Source organism: Cibotium barometz, chromosome 21 (assembly GCF_041138505.1).
Source record: "Cibotium barometz isolate CiBa-2024 chromosome 21, ASM4113850v1, whole genome shotgun sequence".
NCBI classification, from domain to species: domain Eukaryota; kingdom Viridiplantae; phylum Streptophyta; class Polypodiopsida; order Cyatheales; family Cibotiaceae; genus Cibotium; species Cibotium barometz.
The window spans coordinates 2730001-2750258 of record NC_141066.1 but is presented as its reverse complement, the minus strand read 5'-3'; the positions used below and the strand labels follow the sequence as shown (position 1 = coordinate 2750258).

The 20258-nt window shown below is 45.8% G+C and overlaps 1 protein-coding gene across 5 annotated transcripts; it reads left to right on the top strand.

Annotated features, from left to right (window-relative positions):
* The first annotated feature begins 534 nt into the window (after nt 1–534).
* Nucleotides 535–19753, top strand: GLT1 (NADH-dependent glutamate synthase 1). Of its 5 annotated transcripts, XM_086815293.1 has the most exons (23): nt 535–731; nt 910–1726; nt 1875–1994; nt 2139–2255; nt 2362–2514; nt 2672–2772; nt 2868–2964; nt 3114–3223; nt 3316–3419; nt 3499–3678; nt 3786–4129; nt 4237–4307; nt 4520–4989; nt 5397–6269; nt 6388–6542; nt 6640–6801; nt 6901–8505; nt 9187–9378; nt 9525–9793; nt 9883–10188; nt 17680–17947; nt 18045–18302; nt 18397–19753. In XM_086815293.1, the coding sequence occupies exons 2-23, from the start codon at nt 1331–1333 to the stop codon at nt 18733–18735; spliced, it is 6690 nt and encodes a 2229-aa protein (XP_086671419.1). In that variant the 5' UTR covers nt 535–731; nt 910–1330; the 3' UTR covers nt 18736–19753. The 5 variants fall into 5 exon arrangements, with proteins under 5 accessions (XP_086671419.1, XP_086671418.1, XP_086671422.1 ...); XM_086815292.1 differs by lacking the exon at nt 535–731 and having other exon boundaries at nt 850–1726; nt 18394–19753; XM_086815295.1 differs by lacking the exon at nt 535–731 and having other exon boundaries at nt 1057–1726; nt 3786–4111.
* The last annotated feature ends 505 nt before the right edge of the window (nt 19754–20258 follow it).

The window sequence follows — 20258 nt, the reverse complement described above, 5'->3', positions numbered from 1 at the left end:
ACATGAAGTATGGCGAGGAGTTGGCACAGTCCTCTCCAAAATTTTATAAACATAAGGGAACGTGTCCTAAAGATACACCTTCAGTATTGAAAGTGGCAAGTAGTTTGTTTGAATATAAAAGAAAGAAACCACTTTTTTTGAGTAGTCAAAAGAATAAGGTTAGGTGTGAAAAACATGAGCACTATTTTTTAAACTACCGAAAAGCCTAAAAATGGCGTTAAAAAGCAACCCTGGCCTTGAACTGTAACGAAGGGCGAGGTTTTACATCAGCATTTAAGTGGGCGTGGGAAAGGAGGCGCGATGTAGGGGTTTTATATTAGCATTTAAGTAGGCCGTGGGAAAGGCCCCAAATCGAAACAGGCCGAGCCTAGACCCGTGGCAGGCTCGGGGCATGTATTTTGTCGGGAGTGGGGCCAAGTGGAGCCCACGCTAGGCTGGCACGTTTGTTGGCCGGTCAACGAGGGATTGGGCGACCGGTCCTAGGCGAGCAGGACCCTTTGCGCTATATTAGGAGCCTAATGAGAGAGATTAAGAAGTAGCCCGGTTAAGCAAGTGGAGCTTTCTGCGATTATTTATAGCGGAGGTGCAGCACAGTTTCAAGCTCTCAAAACAGAGATTAGGGAAAGTCCCCCCCCTCCCCCCCCCCCCCCCCCCCACCCCCCGGCCCTCTCTTCAGGACCCTGCTACAGGTTCTGCCTGGTCTGCTCCACCTTCCTTTTCTCGCTTTGATGGTAAGCAGACGTTTTTAACATGATGTGATTAAAGCGATCTTCTCTCTCTCTCTCTCTCTCTCTCTCTCTCTCTCTCCCCATCTTATTAATCTGGAAGCGGATTTCCTTCTTGTTTTCTGCGATTCTCTCCCCCTCAACAAAGATGCATTTCATTTTCTTTTCGTCTTTGGCACAGCAGCGCTTGTGGTGGCGGTGATGAAGCTTTCTCTGATTACATTTAAGAGATTTTGCTGGTTGCGATCGGACAAGGTTTGGTGTTAAAGGTTTTTTGGCCTGTACTGATCAACATAGCGGTATACTCTTTGTTAAACGCAGCTACGATTACAGGCGGATTGAAACTGTAGTCTTCAAGAGTACTGCGTTGGAGTCTACCCTTCAAGACTAACTTCTGCATCTCAGTCTTTCCCACAAAGGCAGAACGCGGCAGTTCATTCCATTTGCTTTTGCTTAAAGGCGAACCGAAGACACTTGGCTCCAGTATAATTTAGTAAAGTGCTGGCTCTTTTCTCTTGCTTTTTTGTGCGGGCGCTCTCTCTCTCTCTCTCTCTCTCGGAGGCTTCCCTCGCTCATTTTCTGCCCAGTTTTAATTCTGTGTTGCTATGGCGGTTATCTTGACGAGTGTACCGCTGAGCATTAGATCTAACTCTGATCATACAACCGCCATTCAGCCTTCCTCTGTCTCATCGTTGCTTTTCTCCAAGCTTCACGAGGAGAGAGCCCCCCTCTCTTTCCGATCAGTTTTCAGAGGCTTGCCCGGAGGCCAGTTCTGTGGCTTGAGAAGGAATGGTTCCCTGCGAAGCTCCATCAGAGGCAAGAGGAGGATTCATCCTCATTGGCACATTGCACAACAAATGCCCTGGCTGCAAGTGGTGCGCTCCATGGCCCTCTCAGATTATCCAACAGGACCCTTGGGTTTGTATGATCCGGCTCTTGATAAGGATTCTTGTGGAGTTGGATTTGTTGCCGAGCTTTCGGGTGTGCCAAGCCGTCAAACAGTAAGTGGTCACTTCATCTTAGGGGGAAAAAGATGTTTTAACTCACACACACACACACACACACACACACACACAGAGAGAGAGAGAGAGAGAGAGAGAGAGAGAGAGAGAGAGAGAGAGAGTCATTCTAACACAAAAAGAGGCACAGGTTGCAGATGCCTTGGAGATGCTGGTGCGCATGGCACATCGGGGTGCTTGTGGATGCGAAACTAACACTGGAGATGGTGCAGGCATTACTGTTGCACTTCCACACGATTTTTTGGCTCAGGTAGTATTTATCCATGTGGCCTATTGAAAGGAAAAACAACTCGCAACTTGGCATTCCATTTCATTTCTTTACAGTGCAAAATAAATTTTTCTTGCATCTTTCATTAAGATGCAATGGTCCACGGGTCTAATGACTTCTTGGCAGGTTGCAAGGCAAGATGTTGGATGCGAATTGCCCCCTCCTAATGAGTACGCAGTTGGCATGTTCTTTCTGCCCACTTCAAAGATCCGCAGAGAAGAGAGCAAAAACGTCTTCAACAAAGTAAATACATCATATTTTTATGGTTTTAGTAGAGTTTCTAATAGGCACGGAGCTGTATATGAGCTCATAAATGTTTGTCTTATCAAAAACTAATGCACATTAACAGGTTGCGGAATCACTTGGTCATACCATCTTGGGATGGAGGAGGGTGAAGACTGACAATTCTGACCTAGGAAAGTCTGCCCTTAAAACTGAGCCTATTGTTGAACAAATATTTCTGACGCCAAGTTGCCGATCAAATTTAGATTTAGAACAGCAGGTAAGCTGGAGACATAGATTTGGCATTAGAACTCCCTCTTTTTTTTTTTTTTTGTTGGGGGTGGGGGTGGGGGGGGGGGTGTTGTGTTGTGTAAAAGTCATGTTTGTATTATTTTCCCCTGGTCTAAAGCTAGCCATTTCTTTGAATAATCACGCAGATGTATATCCTCAGAAAGACTTCGATGATAGCCATCAGAGCTGCACTAAATTTAGCTTACGGTGGGGCAAGGGACTTCTACATATGCTCGTTGTCATCCAGGTACAAACTAGTCGTTGACCTTACATAGTGGCAAGAAAAGTAAACGCTCGATGAATGCCTGCACTATCCCTCTATGAAATGCAACTTTTGTGTAGGACCATCACGTTCAAGGGGCAGCTCAAACCAGACCAGTTGAAGAAATACTACTGTGAGGACCTTGGAAATGAAAAATTTACCAGCTATATGGCTTTGGTAAGGATTCATGCTTCATCGCGCCTAGGCTTTCTCTTGTTATATTTCTGTATCAGAAGGATAGGTGATCGTTTAGAAATTGGGATAAGGTTAGATTGTTGTTGATTACTTGACAGTTTATGATAACCTTTTACCTGTCAAAATCGCAGGTCCATTCAAGGTTTTCAACTAACACATTCCCTAGCTGGGACCGCGCACAGCCTATGCGGATTTTAGGACATAATGGAGAAATCAACACATTGCGAGGCAATATCAATTGGTAAGACTTTTATTTATTTTTTTAATGTTCTCCCTACGGTTCCCTACGGCTCCAAATCTGAATGGCTTTGATTTGTTCTGTTCTTGGGCCAGGATGCAAGCTCGTGAGGGCCTCCTCAAATGCAAGGTCTTAGGTCTTTCAACAGATGAACTGCAGAAACTGTTGCCCATCGTTGACACAAGCTCATCAGATTCAGGTATCGACCAATTGAAGAGGATGACATCTATGTGTAGTGACTGTATTTCAATTGGTAAACAATAATTTATTTTATGTAGGTGCTTTTGATGGGGTGCTTGAGTTGCTTGTCCGTAGCGGGCGGAGCCTTCCAGAAGCTGTAATGATGATGATTCCTGAGGCATGGCAAAATGATACCAACATGGACCCTGACCGGAAAGCTTTGTATGAGTACTTTTCTGCAGTTATGGAGCCTTGGGATGGGCCGGCTCTTATTGCATGTATGTTTTCGCACTTTCTCAACCTGGGTGTTGGGAAAATGGATTAGTGTTCTTTCAAGCTAGCCATGAGTCTTAATGCTTTTGTTTTACTTCCTCTTATGCTGCAGTCACTGACGGCCGATATCTTGGTGCAACTTTGGATCGTAATGGGCTTCGGCCTGGAAGGTATTACGAAACACACAGTGGGCGAGTAATCATGGCAAGTGAGGTCGGGGTAGTTGACATTGCCCCTGAAGATGTGAGCAAGAAGGGACGTCTCAACCCAGGAATGATGCTTCTGGTTGACTTTGAGCGGCATGTTGTGGTGGACGATGACCAACTAAAAAAGCAGTATGCTGCCAGCCACCCTTATGCAGATTGGCTGCATAGACACAAAATTGTTTTGAAAGAGATAGTGGACTCAGTTCCAGAGATGGATCGAGTGGCTCCACATGTAATTGGCTCTGCAAATGTATGATTTGTCAAACAACTTTTAATGAAGTAGAGCAATGTGTTTTTGGTTATGAGCATTGTTTTCACTTTTTTTGTTATGAAGGTTGCTGGTGGGTGCTTGTGTAGGTTGACAGCTCCGATGAAAATATGGAAAAGATGGGCATTTATGGATTGTTACCACCCTTGAAGGCATTTGGGTAAGTAATTTGTTTCAAACAAAGTTGCAGTGTATTTTGATATGCCTTTCAAAAAAAAAAAGAGGGTTTTCTTACAACTATACTCACACCCGCGGGTGGCCCTCCCCCCACTCCCTTACACAAGTATTTTGATGTGCGTTTACTATGAAGTTCATTTATGCTTGTGTTTTCTTGAGCATTTCAAAACTAAAGTTTTGACTTTTTTCTGATAGTTACACTGTGGAGGCTTTGGAGATGCTTTTACTTCCCATGGCTAAAGATGGCGTAGAGGCTCTTGGTTCCATGGGTAATGATACACCGCTTGCGGTAATGTCTAGTAGACCGAAGTTGGGCTTTGAGTACTTCAAACAAATGTTTGCACAGGTGACGAATCCTCCAATTGATCCAATTCGGGAAGCCATAGTCACCTCAACGGAGTGTATGATTGGTCCTGAGGGTGACTTAACCGAGACAGCTGAAGGTCAATGCCAAAGATTGTCTCTTAAAGGACCTCTTCTTACTATTGAAGAAATGGAGGCAATCAAGAAGATGGATTACCGAGGTTGGAGAAGCAAAGTCATTGATACAACCTTTTTCAAATATGATGGAACAAAAGGATTGGAGAAGGCCTTAGATAGGATTTGTTTGGAGGCAAGGTCTGCCATACAGGAGGGATACAAAATTCTGGTGCTTTCAGATAGAGGTGAGCATCTTACTCAAAATTGTGAAGGTGTCAGATTGTTTCCTGTGGTTGGCTTGCAGCATTGGCATAGTTCCTCTATTTGCCGCTTGAGTCCGATGCAGCATCGTATATATCTGTGTATTTTGTGGTGTTAGAGAGGAGGTCTTGTAAGATAATGGGGGGCCGGGTCATTGCCCATTGAGTCTTCATCAGTTTTATGATGTCATACAATTTTAGAGACTTGTCTTATGGGCTCATTTCCTGGTGTCAGAATATAACTTGCTTGATGAGTCGATTGGGGGGGAGGTCTTGTAAGATGATGAGGGGCCGGAGCATTTCCCATTGAGTAATCATGAATTTTTTTATCTCATACATATTTAGAGACTTGTCATGGGAATTATTTTCACTGTTGTTCTTTTTGGGTACAGAAACATCAGCTTCGCGAGTTCCTGTTGGTTCGCTTCTTGCTGCTGGAGCAGTGCATCAACACCTAGTTTCTAGCTTGGAGCGTACTCAAATTGGCTTGATTGTTGAATCAGGGGAGCCTCGTGAAGTGCACCACTTTTGTACCCTTGTAGGCTTTGGGGCTGATGCAATCTGCCCGTATTTGGCCATTGAGGCAGTGTGGAGGCTGCAAGTAGATGGGAAAATACCACCCAAAAAAGGAGGTGTGCTTCATTCCAAGGAGGAACTTGTGAGAAAGTATTTCAAGGCAAGCAATTCTGGAATTTTGAAGGTTATAGCAAAGATGGGGATTTCCACTTTGGCATCGTATAAAGGAGCTCAGATATTTGAAGCACTTGGGCTTGCCTCTGAGATAGTAGATAAATGTTTCAAGGGAACCCCAAGCAGGGTAGAAGGTGCCACATTTGAAATGCTAGCACAAGATATATTGCGCTTGCATGAATTGGCCTTTCCCTCTCGTCTCCTTCCAGAGGGAAGTGCAGATGCTCTTGCTTTGCCTAACCCTGGTGATTATCACTGGCGAAAGGACGGAGAAGTTCATCTCAATGACCCTGTAGCTATGGCGAAGCTGCAGGAAGCAGCTCGGACCAATTCTGTTGCTGCTTATAAGGAATATTCCAAACTTATACATAGCCTTAACAAAAAATGCAATCTCCGAGGCATTCTGAAGTTTAAAGATACACCGGAAAAAAGGATCCCTTTGGAGGAAGTTGAGCCAGCCAGTGAGATTGTCAAGAGATTTTGCACAGGTGCCATGAGCTATGGTTCCATTTCATTGGAGGCTCATTCAACCCTTGCTTTAGCCATGAATCAAATTGGGGGGAAATCCAACTCAGGTTTGTTTTGACGATTCCGTTTCCCATCCATGTTACTGTTGATAACAAGATGAGGGCAAAATTAATGGTTTGTGCATTATCCATACCTGCTTTTATTTAAATTATAACAAAACTGCAGGTGAAGGTGGAGAAAACACCTCTCGATTAGAAGGACTTCCAGATGGATCTCCAAATCCAAGAAGAAGTGCAATAAAGCAAGTTGCAAGTGGCCGGTTTGGTGTTACCAGCTATTACCTTACTAATGCAATTGAGCTACAGATAAAGATGGCACAGGTTAGCTCAGATATTAATCCTTAAAAAAAAGTTCTGGTCCTTTTTTGGGGTATGATTATCACTCTGAAAATGTACTGACACCTCAATATAATCTTAGGGAGCCAAACCAGGTGAAGGTGGTGAGCTTCCTGGCCACAAAGTAGTTGGTGACATTGCTGTGACAAGGAATTCTACCCCAGGCGTTGGGCTTATCAGCCCACCGCCTCACCATGATATTTATTCAATTGAAGATCTTGCTCAATTGATTTATGATCTCAAGGTTAAGACTCTTCTTTGTCAGGATATTATTACAGGATGAGAGGGTGGCTCGGAAGTAAAAAATCACAGTTCTAAACTTTTGATTTGTGTGCTTTTGCAGAACTCAAATCCGAGAGCTCGAGTAAGTGTAAAGCTAGTCTCTGAAGCAGGAGTAGGAGTAATTGCTAGTGGAGTTGTGAAAGGACATGCAGATCATGTGTTAATATCCGGACATGATGGAGGTACGGGTGCTTCTCGATGGACTGGTATCAAGAATGCTGGCTTACCATGGGAACTTGGACTAGCAGAAACACATCAGACACTTGTAGCAAATGATCTGCGAGGCCGTACTGTTTTGCAAACAGATGGGCAGCTAAAGACTGGAAGAGATGTTGCTATTGCTGCCCTTCTTGGAGCTGAGGAGTTTGGCTTTAGCACAGCCCCCCTCATTACGCTGGGCTGTATCATGATGAGGAAGTGCCACAAAAATACATGTCCTGTGGGTATTGCCACACAGGATCCTGTCTTGAGAGAGAAATTTGCTGGCGAGCCTGAACATGTGATAAACTTCTTCTTTATGGTTGCTGAGGAGGTACGTGAACTGATGGCAGAGATGGGTTTTCGAACAATGAATGAGATGGTTGGGAGGTCTGACAGACTACTCGTGGACAATGAAGTTATCAGAGAAAATGAAAAACTGCAAGGCATTGATCTTTCCCTCCTCCTTCAGCCTGCTGCAGAGATCCGGCCGGATGCAGCCCAGTACTGTGTGCAAAAGCAGGACCATAGCCTAGACATGGCTTTGGATCAGGAACTCATTAAACTTTCACAGCCAGCCCTGATTAAAAAGCTTCCAGTCTACTTTGAAATGCCAATTGTTAATGTGAACAGAGCTGTTGGAACAATGCTTAGTCACGAGGTAACAAAAATATATATGATGGCTGGGCTTCCTGCTGACACCATTCATGTGAAATTCACTGGAAGTGCAGGTCAAAGTTTAGGAGCGTTTCTTTGCTCAGGGATTACACTGGAGCTGGAGGGAGACAGCAATGACTATGTAGGGAAGGGGTTGTCAGGTGGAAAGATTATTGTGTATCCTCCTCAGGGTAGTGGTTTTGATCCAAAGAAGAATATTGTCATAGGTAATGTTGCACTTTATGGTGCAACTAGTGGTGAAGCCTATTTCAATGGCATGGCAGCCGAAAGGTTCTGTGTCAGAAATTCTGGTGCTAAGGCTGTTGTTGAGGGAGTAGGTGACCATGGTTGTGAGTACATGACCGGTGGAACTGTAGTAATACTGGGAAGCACCGGGAAAAACTTTGCGGCTGGTATGAGTGGAGGTGTTGCTTATGTGCTGGATGTGGATGGAAAGTTCGAATCTAGATGCAACCTTGGCTTGGTAGACCTTGATAAAGTAGAGGATGAGGAGGATATAATGACCTTGCGCACGATGGTGCAGCAACATCAAAGAAACACACAAAGTCAGTTGGCCAAGGAAGTGCTGGCTAGATTCGATGAGCTCCTGCCAAAGTTCGTAAAGGTTTTCCCCCGCGACTACAAGCAAATTCTTTTGAAAGAAAAACAGAAATCATTGGAAGAGGAAGCTAAGCTATTTAAGAAAAATGCATTTGAAGAATTGAAGAAGTTAGCAAACAAGGCTGCAGTCAGTGGTTCTTCGGCATTTAATGAAGCGGGGACTCTCGAGTCAAAAGGAGTTGTGGGACAGGTGGTGTTTCAATACCTCTGATAGACTTTTTTTTTTTTCCCGCTGTGTGTGTGTGTATATGAGGCAGAGGCAGAGAGGTATTAACGTCGGTAGAGAGAGAGAGACAGATAAGGAAAGAAAGAGATTGTTATGATCTGAGTACATATGATCCATGAAAAACTGGATGTTGGAATCATGATTTTTTTTTTTGAACATCTACCAATTAAAAAGGACCCATTTACACCGTGAGTCCATGGATACAAAAAGAGAGTCAAATCTCATCCTCCTGAATGTACAGTGCAGCAATGTTCATCTCCTGAGAGAGAGAGAGAGAGATTTTATTAACGTTTAATGAAGACTGGTAGGGGCTTTGAGACATGTGTATCCATGTGTGGACTAATGTCAGAACACAAAAAAGAAAAGACACGGCCCATTTATCACAAGTAGGTCCCCGTGTGTAAAACGTAATGAAAGACATGGAGAGCTCAATTGTCCATGGCGGAGTAGAGCACTGAGATGTCCACTTCTCATGGCGGTGCCTCCCTATTGCCCCACAGGATGTCAATACCTCTGAGAGCGAGCTTGTGTGTGTGTGTGTGTGTGTGTGTGTGTGTGTGGAGAGAGAGAGAGAGAGAGAGAGAGAGATGATCTGCATTTGGCTTTCGCTGTAGTAAAGCTTGAGTTCTGAGAATGATTTTACAGAGACCCACAAAGGTGAAGGAGGCCGTTAAGCATAGGGGGTTCATGAACTATGAGCGTGAGCCACTTCCCTACAGAAAAGCTGAAGATAGAATTAATGATTGGAAAGAAATTTTGGAAGAAACAAGGCAGGATGCGCTTCTGAAGACACAATCCGCAAGGTGTATGGACTGCGGAACCCCATTTTGCCATCAGGTAGTCACGTCACCCACTAGTTGGTAGGATGCTCATGTAGGAAAGTTTAAGGCGAGAACTCCCCCCCGCCCCCCGGCCCCCCAAAAAAACAACAAAAAAACCACCCACCACTGTTGTGTTAATGTTTAATGTGTATGCTGTTCCAGGAAACAAGTGGCTGTCCGCTTGGCAATAAAATACCAGAGTGGAATGAACTTGTACATCAAGGGCGGTGGCGTGAGGCTCTTGATCGATTGTTGGAGACAAATAACTTTCCAGAGTTCACTGGGCGAGTGTGTCCTGCTCCATGCGAGGGTTCGTGTGTTCTAGGCATTATTGAGAACCCTGTGACCATCAAAACAATGGAATGCACTATTATTGACAGAGCTTTTGAAGAGGGTTGGATGGTTCCAAGACCACCTGTGAAGAGGACAGGGTATTGATTCTCATATGTTTATAGACATGCAACATGATTTCTGGTATTGAGATATTTCTTTAAGCCTTACTATAATGCTTGCGTTACAGAAAGAAAGTGGCCATTGTTGGAAGTGGGCCTGCTGGATTGGCTGCAGCTGATCAGCTGAACAAAGTAGGTCACACAGTGACTGTCTTTGAGCGGGCCGACAGAATAGGAGGCCTAATGATGTATGGAGTGCCTAACATGAAGACAGACAAGATGGAAGTAGTTCAACGTCGTGTGGACCTGATGGCTGCAGAGGGAATCAAGTTTGTAGTAAATGCAAATGTTGGTGTGGATCCCGTTTTCTCAGTTCAAAAATTGAGGGAAGACAATGATGCTCTTTTACTTGCTTGTGGTGCTACTAGCCCAAGGTACACGCTTCCCCATATTATGTGTGTATGGAGACAAAAGTTGTCAAGTCAAAGACAACATATAGAGGTTTGAGGCATAGTCACAAGGGAACGGGAACGTTTTGGGAAACGGATGACTGTTTGGAACGGGAACGAAAAGCTTGAATAAAAGGGAACGGAATCGGGAACGCCACATCATTGCATAAATGTGTTTATAAATTTACTTTATATATCTGTAAATGCTTTGGAAAGAGGCATAGTAAAGAAAGAACCTCAAACCATCTCAGTAGTGGCCATGATAATGCATAGATGTGTTCTACATGATACATAGTTCACTTATATTTCTTACATGGTCTGCGGTGCCATTTTGGAACGGGAACGGGAACGGCTATCTCTATGGAACGCGTTCCCCCGTTCCAAGAGCTTGGAACGATGTTCCCTTGTGACTATGGTTTGAGGGTCTTTGTTTTCTATTGCATTGCTTGCTTGGTTCCATTACTTGAACTTGCTTATGCAAATCTAAACATGCATACGTGTGTGAGAGAGAGAGAGAGAGAGAGAGAGAGAGAGAGAGAGAAAGAAAGAAAGAAAGAAAGAAAGATATATTAACGTCTCCTAAAGGCCGAAATGGCCTATGAGACCAAAACAAAGTACAACTGATGATGATGATGATGTCTAAGGAATGAAAATAGTAACATCCTAAGAGAGCTAAGAGCTGAAAGCTGAACCGCTGAATCGTCGCGGTAAACTCCTCCGGTGGCGGGCAATGATGGCTCGAATCTGCCGATGGTGAGGGAGTCATGGGTGCGAATATCGTGGTCGTGGGCATCTCGCTCTACAGATGGCAATGGCTCTGTCCAAGGTAACTCCTCTGGAGGGTGGTCTGCCAAGTAGGCCTTTAGATGGGTGAGTAGAGGCTGGTGGGGAGCGTTGTTCTGTTAGAAGTCATCTCCTGTCTATATTTATACACCAGGGCCTCTGTTGTGGGTGTGCCCGCCTTGTATAAGGTGTTTTATCATTTTTCCTCACTCCCCGTATTTTTCCCATTTTTTTCCAGTGGTGTGGAGGGATGCCAGAGGTTGGCATGAGCACCTAGTGGCTGGCCGACTGTCCCATCTGCAGTCTTGTGGCTGGCCGACTGCCTAGACATCAGTCGTGGAGTATCCTACTGCTGGCCGATTGGATGTATGCAGTCGTGGACTTCTTTATTGCTGGCCGACTGCTCATGCAGTCGTGGAGGGCCACCAGTGCTGGCCGACTGCTCACATGGGCATATAAATAGGCCCCATGCCCCCACCACTTCCTCATTCAGTTTTTTGCGGGATCTTGTGTATAGAGAAGAGTTTACACACCTATCTCTCTGTGTTTCTTGTGCTGTCTATTTTCTGCATTCTACTTGCTCTTGTCTACCCAAGTTTGGTTATCATTTCCGTTGCATATTCTGACATGGTATCAGAGCCCTAGGCTCGTGATAGATCTTGGGAGTTTTTTCTGAGCAAGAGGGGGATTGTTAGGTTGCTGATTGGTGGACTGTTTTGGACTGTTTGGGAAGAGAAGGTGCAAGAGAAAGGCGGGCTAAAGGTGCTAGACAACCACTTGCAGGTTTTACAGTTTTTTTTCCCACCCACCCACCCTTTCAGGTTACTCCCCGTGATGGCAAATTTACTAGAGATGGCTGAGAAGCATGTGAAGATTCCGACTCTCCCCACGTTCCTAGTGGATCGTCAGTTTGACGGGTCCAATTACGGCATCTGGAAGGTCATGATGGAGTCTGTGCTGGAGTCATATGACCTTGTTGATTTCATCATCATCGGGGTTCCACGGCCGGAAGCAGAGGAAGGGGAGTTACTGTCGACGAGGAAGTACAGAGAGGCACAGGCGCACATGCGGGATCGTGTCAACGCCAGGGTCCGGTCATTTATTTTCCGCAACTGCACACCACAAGTGATCAATCATGTAAAGCACATGACCTGGCGAGAGGCATATGGGAGCACTTGGCTTCTTTGTATAATAGGGTATCACCCATGAAACGGATCTCCTTGGAAGTGCAGATGCGGGTTATGAACCTTGCAAAGTCCTTGACGATGCGGGAACACATTAACAAGCTGCAGGCCCTTCAACAGGAAGTCCTACAAGTTGGGAAAGTGATATCATCTGAAAACATGGCCCTCACTTTGCTGTCCCACTTGCCTGCTCAGTATCTGCTTTCTATTCCTCGTTGATTACGAGTGGAAGGCTCAGCACCATTACCTGGGAGGAGCTTGTGCCAATGGTCTTGGACCAAGAGGAACGTTTCACGAACCCTCCTCACAGCGGAGGTTCGGAGGCCTTAACTGGCCAACGGTCGAAAGACCGGAATAACAATAAGGGCAAAGGGAAGGCTTCACGGGAGAGGTCTTCTGAGAAGAAGCCTGATTTAGAACGAGAGAAGCTGAAGGCCGAAAGATCCTGTAATGATTGTGGCGAGAAAGGCCACTATTGGAGGAAGTGTCCTAAGCGGACAGGGAAGAGTGCTGATTCCTCAGCCTCAGTTGCAAAACGGCATTTGTGCACTTAGAGATGGTGGACTCCGACGCTTCATCATCTTCGAGCGAGGAGGCAGTTGGCTTCACCGCGAAGGATACCCGGGAATGGATTCTTGACAGTGGTGCTTCCAGGCACATGACTCCATCCCGTGACTTCTTTCTGGATCTGAAACGGCAGTCAGGTCGCATCTTTATTGGCGACAACTCCACTATTCCGATACATAGTGAGGGCCGGATGGAGATTATTCCCGACGGCAAGGGGGGCAAGCATGCTTTCCGTGTTCTTTATGTCCCTGCTCTGGGTTTTCATCTTCTGTCAGTGCATGAAGTATGCAAGACTGGCTTTCGGGTGGAATTTGAGGAGCATTCAGTTGCTCTACGGGACCGTGAGACTGGCCAGGTTGTTTGGGAAGGCGGTGTGGAGAATGGTATCTACAAGCTCTCTGCACTCTCCTCGTTGACAGGTTCTCAGGTCGGAGATTTGTGGCACTTTCGTTTTGGCCACTTAAATGTGGATGCATTGAGGCGAGCTTTCCGAGACCAGATGGTGGTTGGCTTGCCAGATGTTGGTAGTAGGCAAGGGCGTTGCAGTTCTTGCATACGTGGTAAGCAGCACAGGGAATCCTTTCCGAAGCAAGCTTCCAGGCGGGCTTCGAAACCATTGGAGTTGATTCACACTGACTTGTGTGGACCTCAGCAGACACCATCTTTGGGAGGATCTCTCTACTTTATGCTGCTGCTTGATGATTGTACGAGATTCACGTGGGTCTACTTTCTTTCCTAGAAAGACCAGGCTTTTGCTCGGTTCAAGGATTGGCACGTGATGGTGGAGAAAGAGTCTGGATTTCAGGTCAAGACTCTCCGGGCTGATAAAGGAGGTGAATTCTCATCGACTGTATTTCTCAGATTTTGTGCAGATCATACTGGATCGCCTTCGGAGAATGGAGTTGTTGAACGCAAGCACAGGACTGTGGTGGAGATGGCGAGGACCATGCTGGAGCATCGTGATCTTCCTCGTCCACTTTGGGGAGAGGCTGTGGCAACGGTTGTCCATACCCTCAACCGATCTCCGACGACTTCAGTACCCCATATGACTCCATTTGAGGCATACTTTGGCAGGAAGTCTGATGTCTCACACTTCCGTGTCTTTGGGAGTGACGCGTATGTACATATTCCGAAGAAGCAGAGGGGGAAGCTTGACTCCAAGTCCCGCAAGCTTGTATTTGTGGGGTATAATTCTCTTTCCAAGGGATACAGGTTGTATGATCCATACAGGAACGAGATTGTTGTCAGCCGGGATGTGGTCTTTGACGAGCATGTTCCAGTATCCACTGTCGAGGAGCCGCCACTTCTTGGAGATCCAGAGGAGTCTGATGATGATTCCCAGACCATCATTCCAGTTGATCAACCTCAGTCACTACAGGAGGTTGAGCCGGCAGCTGGAGTAGAGCCCCCGCGATCACAGGAGGCTCCACGATCTGTTCGAGTACCTAGGTGGTTGTTAGACACCCTTCGGGAGTCAGGTGTCACGGAGCTACTCTCCGAGTGGACCACAGAGGACGGCCCTCGAAGATCACATAGAGTCCGAGATAAAAGCAACACAGCGGAGCTTCTTCAGGTGAACTATGCTTTGATGTCTCGTATCATGCGGGACAAAGAGCCCACTTCCGTAAAGGAAGCCCTTTCACAGGATATTTGGAGGAAAGCCATGCAGGTGGAACTTGATGCCATCGAGAAGAACAACACTTGGGAGTTGGTACCGAGGCCGTCGAAGCGGTCAGTCATTGGTGTCAAATGGGTCTTTAAGACCAAATATGCGTATGATGGGTCGGTGGACAAACACAAAGCCAGACTTGTGGCTAAAGGTTATGCTCAGCGGCCAGGCATCGACTACGAGGATACCTTTGCACCGACAGTGCGGATGTCCACGATTCGGACCGTTCTAGCCCTTGCTTCTTCTGAGAGGTGGCCCGTGTATCAAATGGATGTAAAATCTGCGTTCCTTAATGGTGACCTGCAGGAGGAGGTGTATGTTGAGCAGCCTCCAGGCTTTATTGTTGCAGGATCTGAAGGGATGGTTTACAGGTTACGTAAGGCCTTGTATGGTCTTAAGTAGGCTCCCAGGGCTTGGAATCAGAAGATTGATTCCTTCTTTATTCGGACTGGATTCAGAGATCGGTTGCAGATCCGAACCTGTATCTCTTTCGGGAACGCGGCATGGCTCACGCTTATCATCCTTTATGTGGATGATCTCATTCTCACTGGCGGTCATGTGGAGCACATTAGAGTGACAAAGGCTGCCTTGTCAACGGAGTTTGAGATGACCGACTTAGGCTTACTCCACTTCTTTTTGGGATTGGAGATCTGGCAGACCCAGAGGGGGTTTTTCGTCTCTTAGCAGCGGTATGTTCATGAGTTGCTTGAGGCCTTTGGGATGGAGAACTGCAAGCCTATTACTTCGCCGATGGACCCGAACACAAAGTTAACCGTTACTGATCCTTGTGAGCCGCAGTACCGGAAGTTGGTTGGTTCATTGATCTGGTTGCTGAACACCAGATTGGACTTGAGCTTCTCCGTGGGGCTGTTGAGCTCTTTTATGCAGACGCCATTGAAGACTCATTGGGACGCAGGATTGCGGATCTTGCGGTATCTGCAGAGTACGAAGGATCTGGGACTCTTTTACACAGGAGGGGATGGAGTTAGGCTCCAAGGGTGGAGTGACTCAGATTGGGGAGGAGATCCAGACACGAGGAGATCTACTTCAGGATACAGTTTCACCCTCGGCTCAGGAGCAGTTTCTTGGAGCAGCAAGAGGCAGCCAACTATTGCCCTTTCTTCGAGAGAGGCAGAGTACCGGGCTGCTTGTGGTGTTGCTTGTGAGGTTGTATGGCTGCGGAGGCTGCTAGGCGAGATTGGGTTTCCACAGAAGGAGCCCACAGTCATCCAGTGCGATAACCAGAGTTGTATAGCTATTGCTCGGAACCCGGTTTTCTATGCCCGGACCAAGCATATAGAAATACAGTATCACTTTGTACGTGAGAAGATCTTGGCTGGTGACATCTTGCTACTTTATTACGGGGGACAATGCGGCGGACCTCTTCACGAAGTCTCTACCTCAGGCTACGCTCAGGCGGCACTCCAGCTTCCTTGGGTTGACAGCCAGGAGCTGAGAGGGGGTCATCTCCTGTCTATATTTATACACCAGGGCCTCTGTTGTGGGTGTGCCCGCCCTGTATAAGGTGTTTTATCATTTTTCCTCACTCCGTATTTTTTCCTATTTTTTCCATTTTTTTCCAGTGGTGTGGAGGGATGCCAGAGGTTGGCAGGAGCACCTAGTGGCTGGCTGACTGTCCCATCTGCAGTCTTGTGGCTGGCCGACTGCCCAGACATCAGTCGTGGAGTATCTTACTGCTGGCCGACTGGATGAATGCAGTCGTGGACTTCTTTATTGCTGGCCGACTGCTCATGCAGTCGTGGAGGGTCAGCAGTGCTGGCCGACTGCTCACATGGGGCATACAAATAGGCCCCATGCTCCCACCACTTCCTCATTTAGTTTTCTGCGGGATCTTGTGTATAGAGAAGAGTTTACACACCTATCTCTCTGTGTTTCTTGTGCTGTCTATTTTCTGCTTCTACTTGCTCTTGTCTACCCAAGTTTGGTTATCATTTCTGCTGCATATTCTGACAGTTCCCCTCTGAAAATACAAGAATAAGTTCTAAAAGCCAAGGGGTTTGTTGTTTTCAAAAGTGTTCTTAAAAAAAGCGCATTTGGCCATGTGCAAATTTAACTCATGCTGTTACACATGCTTTCATTAGAGAACACACATCGGGAGGAGTTAAAAAAAGAAGAAGAAGCTCAAAAGCATGTTCTGTAACCTTGCTTTTTTCTATTAAAATAAAGAAAACTTTGTTATAGTGGGTTTTACTAATAGAGTTAAGTGTATACTTTTCCCCGAAAGAGGTCGTATTAAAAAAAGAGTGTGTGTGTGTCTTTTTCTTTCTAAACTAAGGAAAATTGGCAAGCGCCCTCTTCTCCCTCATGCTTCCCTGCTATCCCGCCGTCTTACCTGCACGGCTGTTCACACCTGCACATCTCCTATTGTACAGCCGCCTGCACCCAGCCTTGTTTCTGCAGAACAGTATGGAGTCGGACACTCACGCATAGTTACCACCTGCTCAGCCTGCCACTATAGAGCTGTACGGATAGCTGCCTGACCTTTGCAACACAAGAGCTTTCTCATAAAAGCGAGTTTTGAGGGGTTCCAAGCGTACATAAGCATACGCACCTCTCTCTCTCTCTCTCTCTCTCTCTCCCCCCTTTCAAAAACATCGTTTCTCTCTCTCTCTTTCCTCTCCTCCTCCTATCTCAAATCAGACATACATATTTCAGCGTATGTCTTTCTTACAATACCAGCTAGCTGTTATTACAAGGTCAGGTTGTCTAGGACTGGATCTTGAACGAATCTCTGGCATTGAGGGCTGATGAGCGAAGGAACACTTCTATCGGGCCGGCCTACAGTCAACAAAATCTCAGTCATCGAACTCAAGGGCACGGCTCCAACCAAGAGCCACACCAAAATGAAAATGCCTGACTGTCCGACTTTCTGTGGAACATGGGATGAAGGTGGCTCCTGCAGAGCTGGGAGCATTAAGGGGGTGCCCTTCGAAAACCTGGATTGGGTAGCTACTTGAGTGGTTCGGTTGACTGTTCGGCAGCTAGGAAATGGATTGATTGTTTGGCTTAACAGTAGGTGGGTGGGGCTTGGACAGCAGGTGGGCTGAGCTATGATAACAGGTGGGCTGCAGCGGGGCAATTAGCTAAAGCATGCTCATGGCTGAGGGCATACCCCCACCCCAGCTGGCCCAGCTGATAGTGAGCTAGAGCAGAAACTCCTTTGCGAAGATGCGAAACTGTGTGTGTGTGTGTGAGAGAGAGAGAGAGAGAGAGAGAGAGAGAGAGAGTAATTCAAAATATTTGGTGGATCAGGGATCTGAACGTAGAAGGGCGTGAGCTTCAGGGTGTACATTTTGCCATGGAGTTTCTTCACGGCAACACTAAAAGCTTATTGGATAGTAACCTAGAAGATGGGAAGTATATTTCAGCAGCAGGGAAGAAGGTGGTGGTTATAGGAGGTGGAGATACTGGGACTGACTGTATAGGGACATCAGTGAGGCACGGCGCTGAGAGAGTGGTGAATTTAGAATTGCTGCCACAACCCCCAGCTACTCGTGCACCAGGAAATCCATGGCCTCAGGTTGTTGCAAACTGATTACTAAGTCAGGGTTTATACAAAAGTGTGTGTTTCAACAGAGCCCCAATTTCTGACACAGTTTCCCCTTCTTTTTGGGCAGTGGCCAAAAACTCTCCGCACAGATTACGGGCATCAAGAGGCTATTTTCAAATTTGGGAAAGATCCAAGGTCCTATAAGGTGCTTACAAAGAGATTCATTGGGAATGAAGAAGGTAAAGTGACAGGACTTGAAACTGTGAGGGTGCAGTGGGAGAAGGATGCAAATGGTAGGTTCCAAATGCATGAGGTGCAAGGTTCTGAAGAAGTTATAGAGGCAGATCTTGTGCTTTTGGCCATGGGCTTCCTTGGCCCTGAGCAGGTAGTTTCTAACTCAACAGTAACTTTCTCGTTATGAAATATAGAAAGGATGACCTCTTGCTGATTTGTGGATACTTTTGAATTTTTTAAAGCAGAATATTGCAGAGAAGCTGGGATTGGAGAGGGATGCTAGGACCAATTTCAAAGCAGAATATGGCCAATATGCCACCAATCTTCAAGGGGTTTTTGCTGCTGGTGACTGCAGGCGCGGCCAATCACTTGTAGTGTGGGCCATAGTCGAGGGCAGGCAGGCAGCAGCAAAGATCGATAAATTTTTATATGCAGACGAGGAGGCAACCCCTGCTGACGACAGAGGGGTACAAGAAGACAGGATGCACGATCCTTTCGGCAGAAAAGAAAGTAGCAGACAAGACGGCTTCTCTACAGGAAGTGAGAGGGGAAACCAGGGGAGTCTGCTTCAAAGAGCAAGATAAACTCTGGCACTTCTTTTGTCTGGTGTGTACTTGAGCCTGTAAGGACAGCAACCACAAAACAAAGATTTTGTAACTATGTGACTTCTGAAAGAGGGTTATTCATGCTGGACAAGAAGCAGAGCAGATTTTACAAGGTTGGTTCCATTAAAGTCATGTAAGCGTTCTTTATGTATCAGATTTACGAGGTTGGTTGCCTTTCCAGCTGTGGGTGATGTGCAGCAGCTCTTGTCTCCATTAAATTTGCTGCAGCATACATCTAGTGTCGATGGATCTACCTTGGAGCCATTGTATTTGAACCTTCTCTAAAGTTTTTTTTGGCTCCAGTCAGAGTTTACTCACAAAGGCGATGGTGTAGTAGCGTACATCTAGTGTTGATGGATCTACCTTGGAGCCATTGTATTGAAACCTTCTCTAAAGTTTTTTTCGGCTCCAGTCAGAATTTACTCACAAAGGTGATGGTGCAGTACCTGAACGGTAGCTTCGGGGTGGGGAGAGCATGGAGATGGCAGCAATGGGGAGTTCCTAATGGCAGGTGCCTGTGGATATTTCATCCACTAATATTTACCATAGCTATATGATACACATAAGCTTCTGCAGCGTTTTTCCTTGTTTGAAAGACTGTTATTAGCAGTTTGGAAATCTGAAGACTGCAGATGGAGTAGGGGCTCATACCTTTTTGAAAGTAGGCTTCAGCTTGAAAGTAGGAGTATCCAATCTAGAAACAGTCTATTGTTGGAAGGTGGTCTTCCGAGGTCCCCCGAATTTGTGATGAGATTAGACGACGTACTTCCTCAGTTATACAGTGTCATGGGTGTCTTAGAGAGTTTTGTGTGCAACTGATTTTGTCATGTCATAGTTATATGCTTCAAGGGAGTAGTGTTTGTCAATTGTGCAAGTTATTTAATTTCAGTGAGGCTCGAAACCATAAGATATGGGTTTTATAATGGCAAGATAATTTGAAGATACATAATTCAAATTTTAATTTGTTGTGAATGAAACAAGAAAAGTTGCTCATTGGCTATTTGGATTATTATTTGTATCTCAATAGTTCATAGTTCATATTGGTATTCTCTTGTAAAGCAATTTCAAATCATACCATTCTTAACCCTAAGAACATAGTTGTCAGGTATGAAAAAACGGTACCGGTATGAGACTTTTAAATTTTAAAAAATAAGTTTGATTGTGGTAAGGTCCACTTGAAAAAACACTGGGAAAATAGATATTTGTACACTTTTGGCCATACTTTCAAACTTGGCACCATACCTTGAGCCCTCCTTTACTTTTTCACTACCTGAAACAAATCATGGCACCATAGTCTTCTTTACTTTTCATGCTGAAACAAATCATGGCACCATACTCTTCTTTACTTTTTCACTACTTGAAACAAATCATGGCACCATACTCTTCTTTACTTTTCATACCCTCAGACTGAGGGCCATACTTTCAGACTTGGCACCATACCCTCCTTCAATTTTCATACTTTCAAACTAGGGACCTTATGGTTTTCCTTTTTTTGTGGAGTC

Coding starts and splice junctions, on each gene's coding strand:
- GLT1 (XM_086815292.1), top strand. CDS start 1,331: ATGGCGGTTATCTTGACGAGTGTACCGCTGAGCATTAGATCTAACTCT. Junction 4,130..4,236: donor ATGTAATTGGCTCTGCAAAT/GTATGATTTGTC, acceptor GTGCTTGTGTAG/GTTGACAGCTCCGATGAAAA. Junction 6,270..6,387: donor TGGGGGGAAATCCAACTCAG/GTTTGTTTTGAC, acceptor ACAAAACTGCAG/GTGAAGGTGGAGAAAACACC.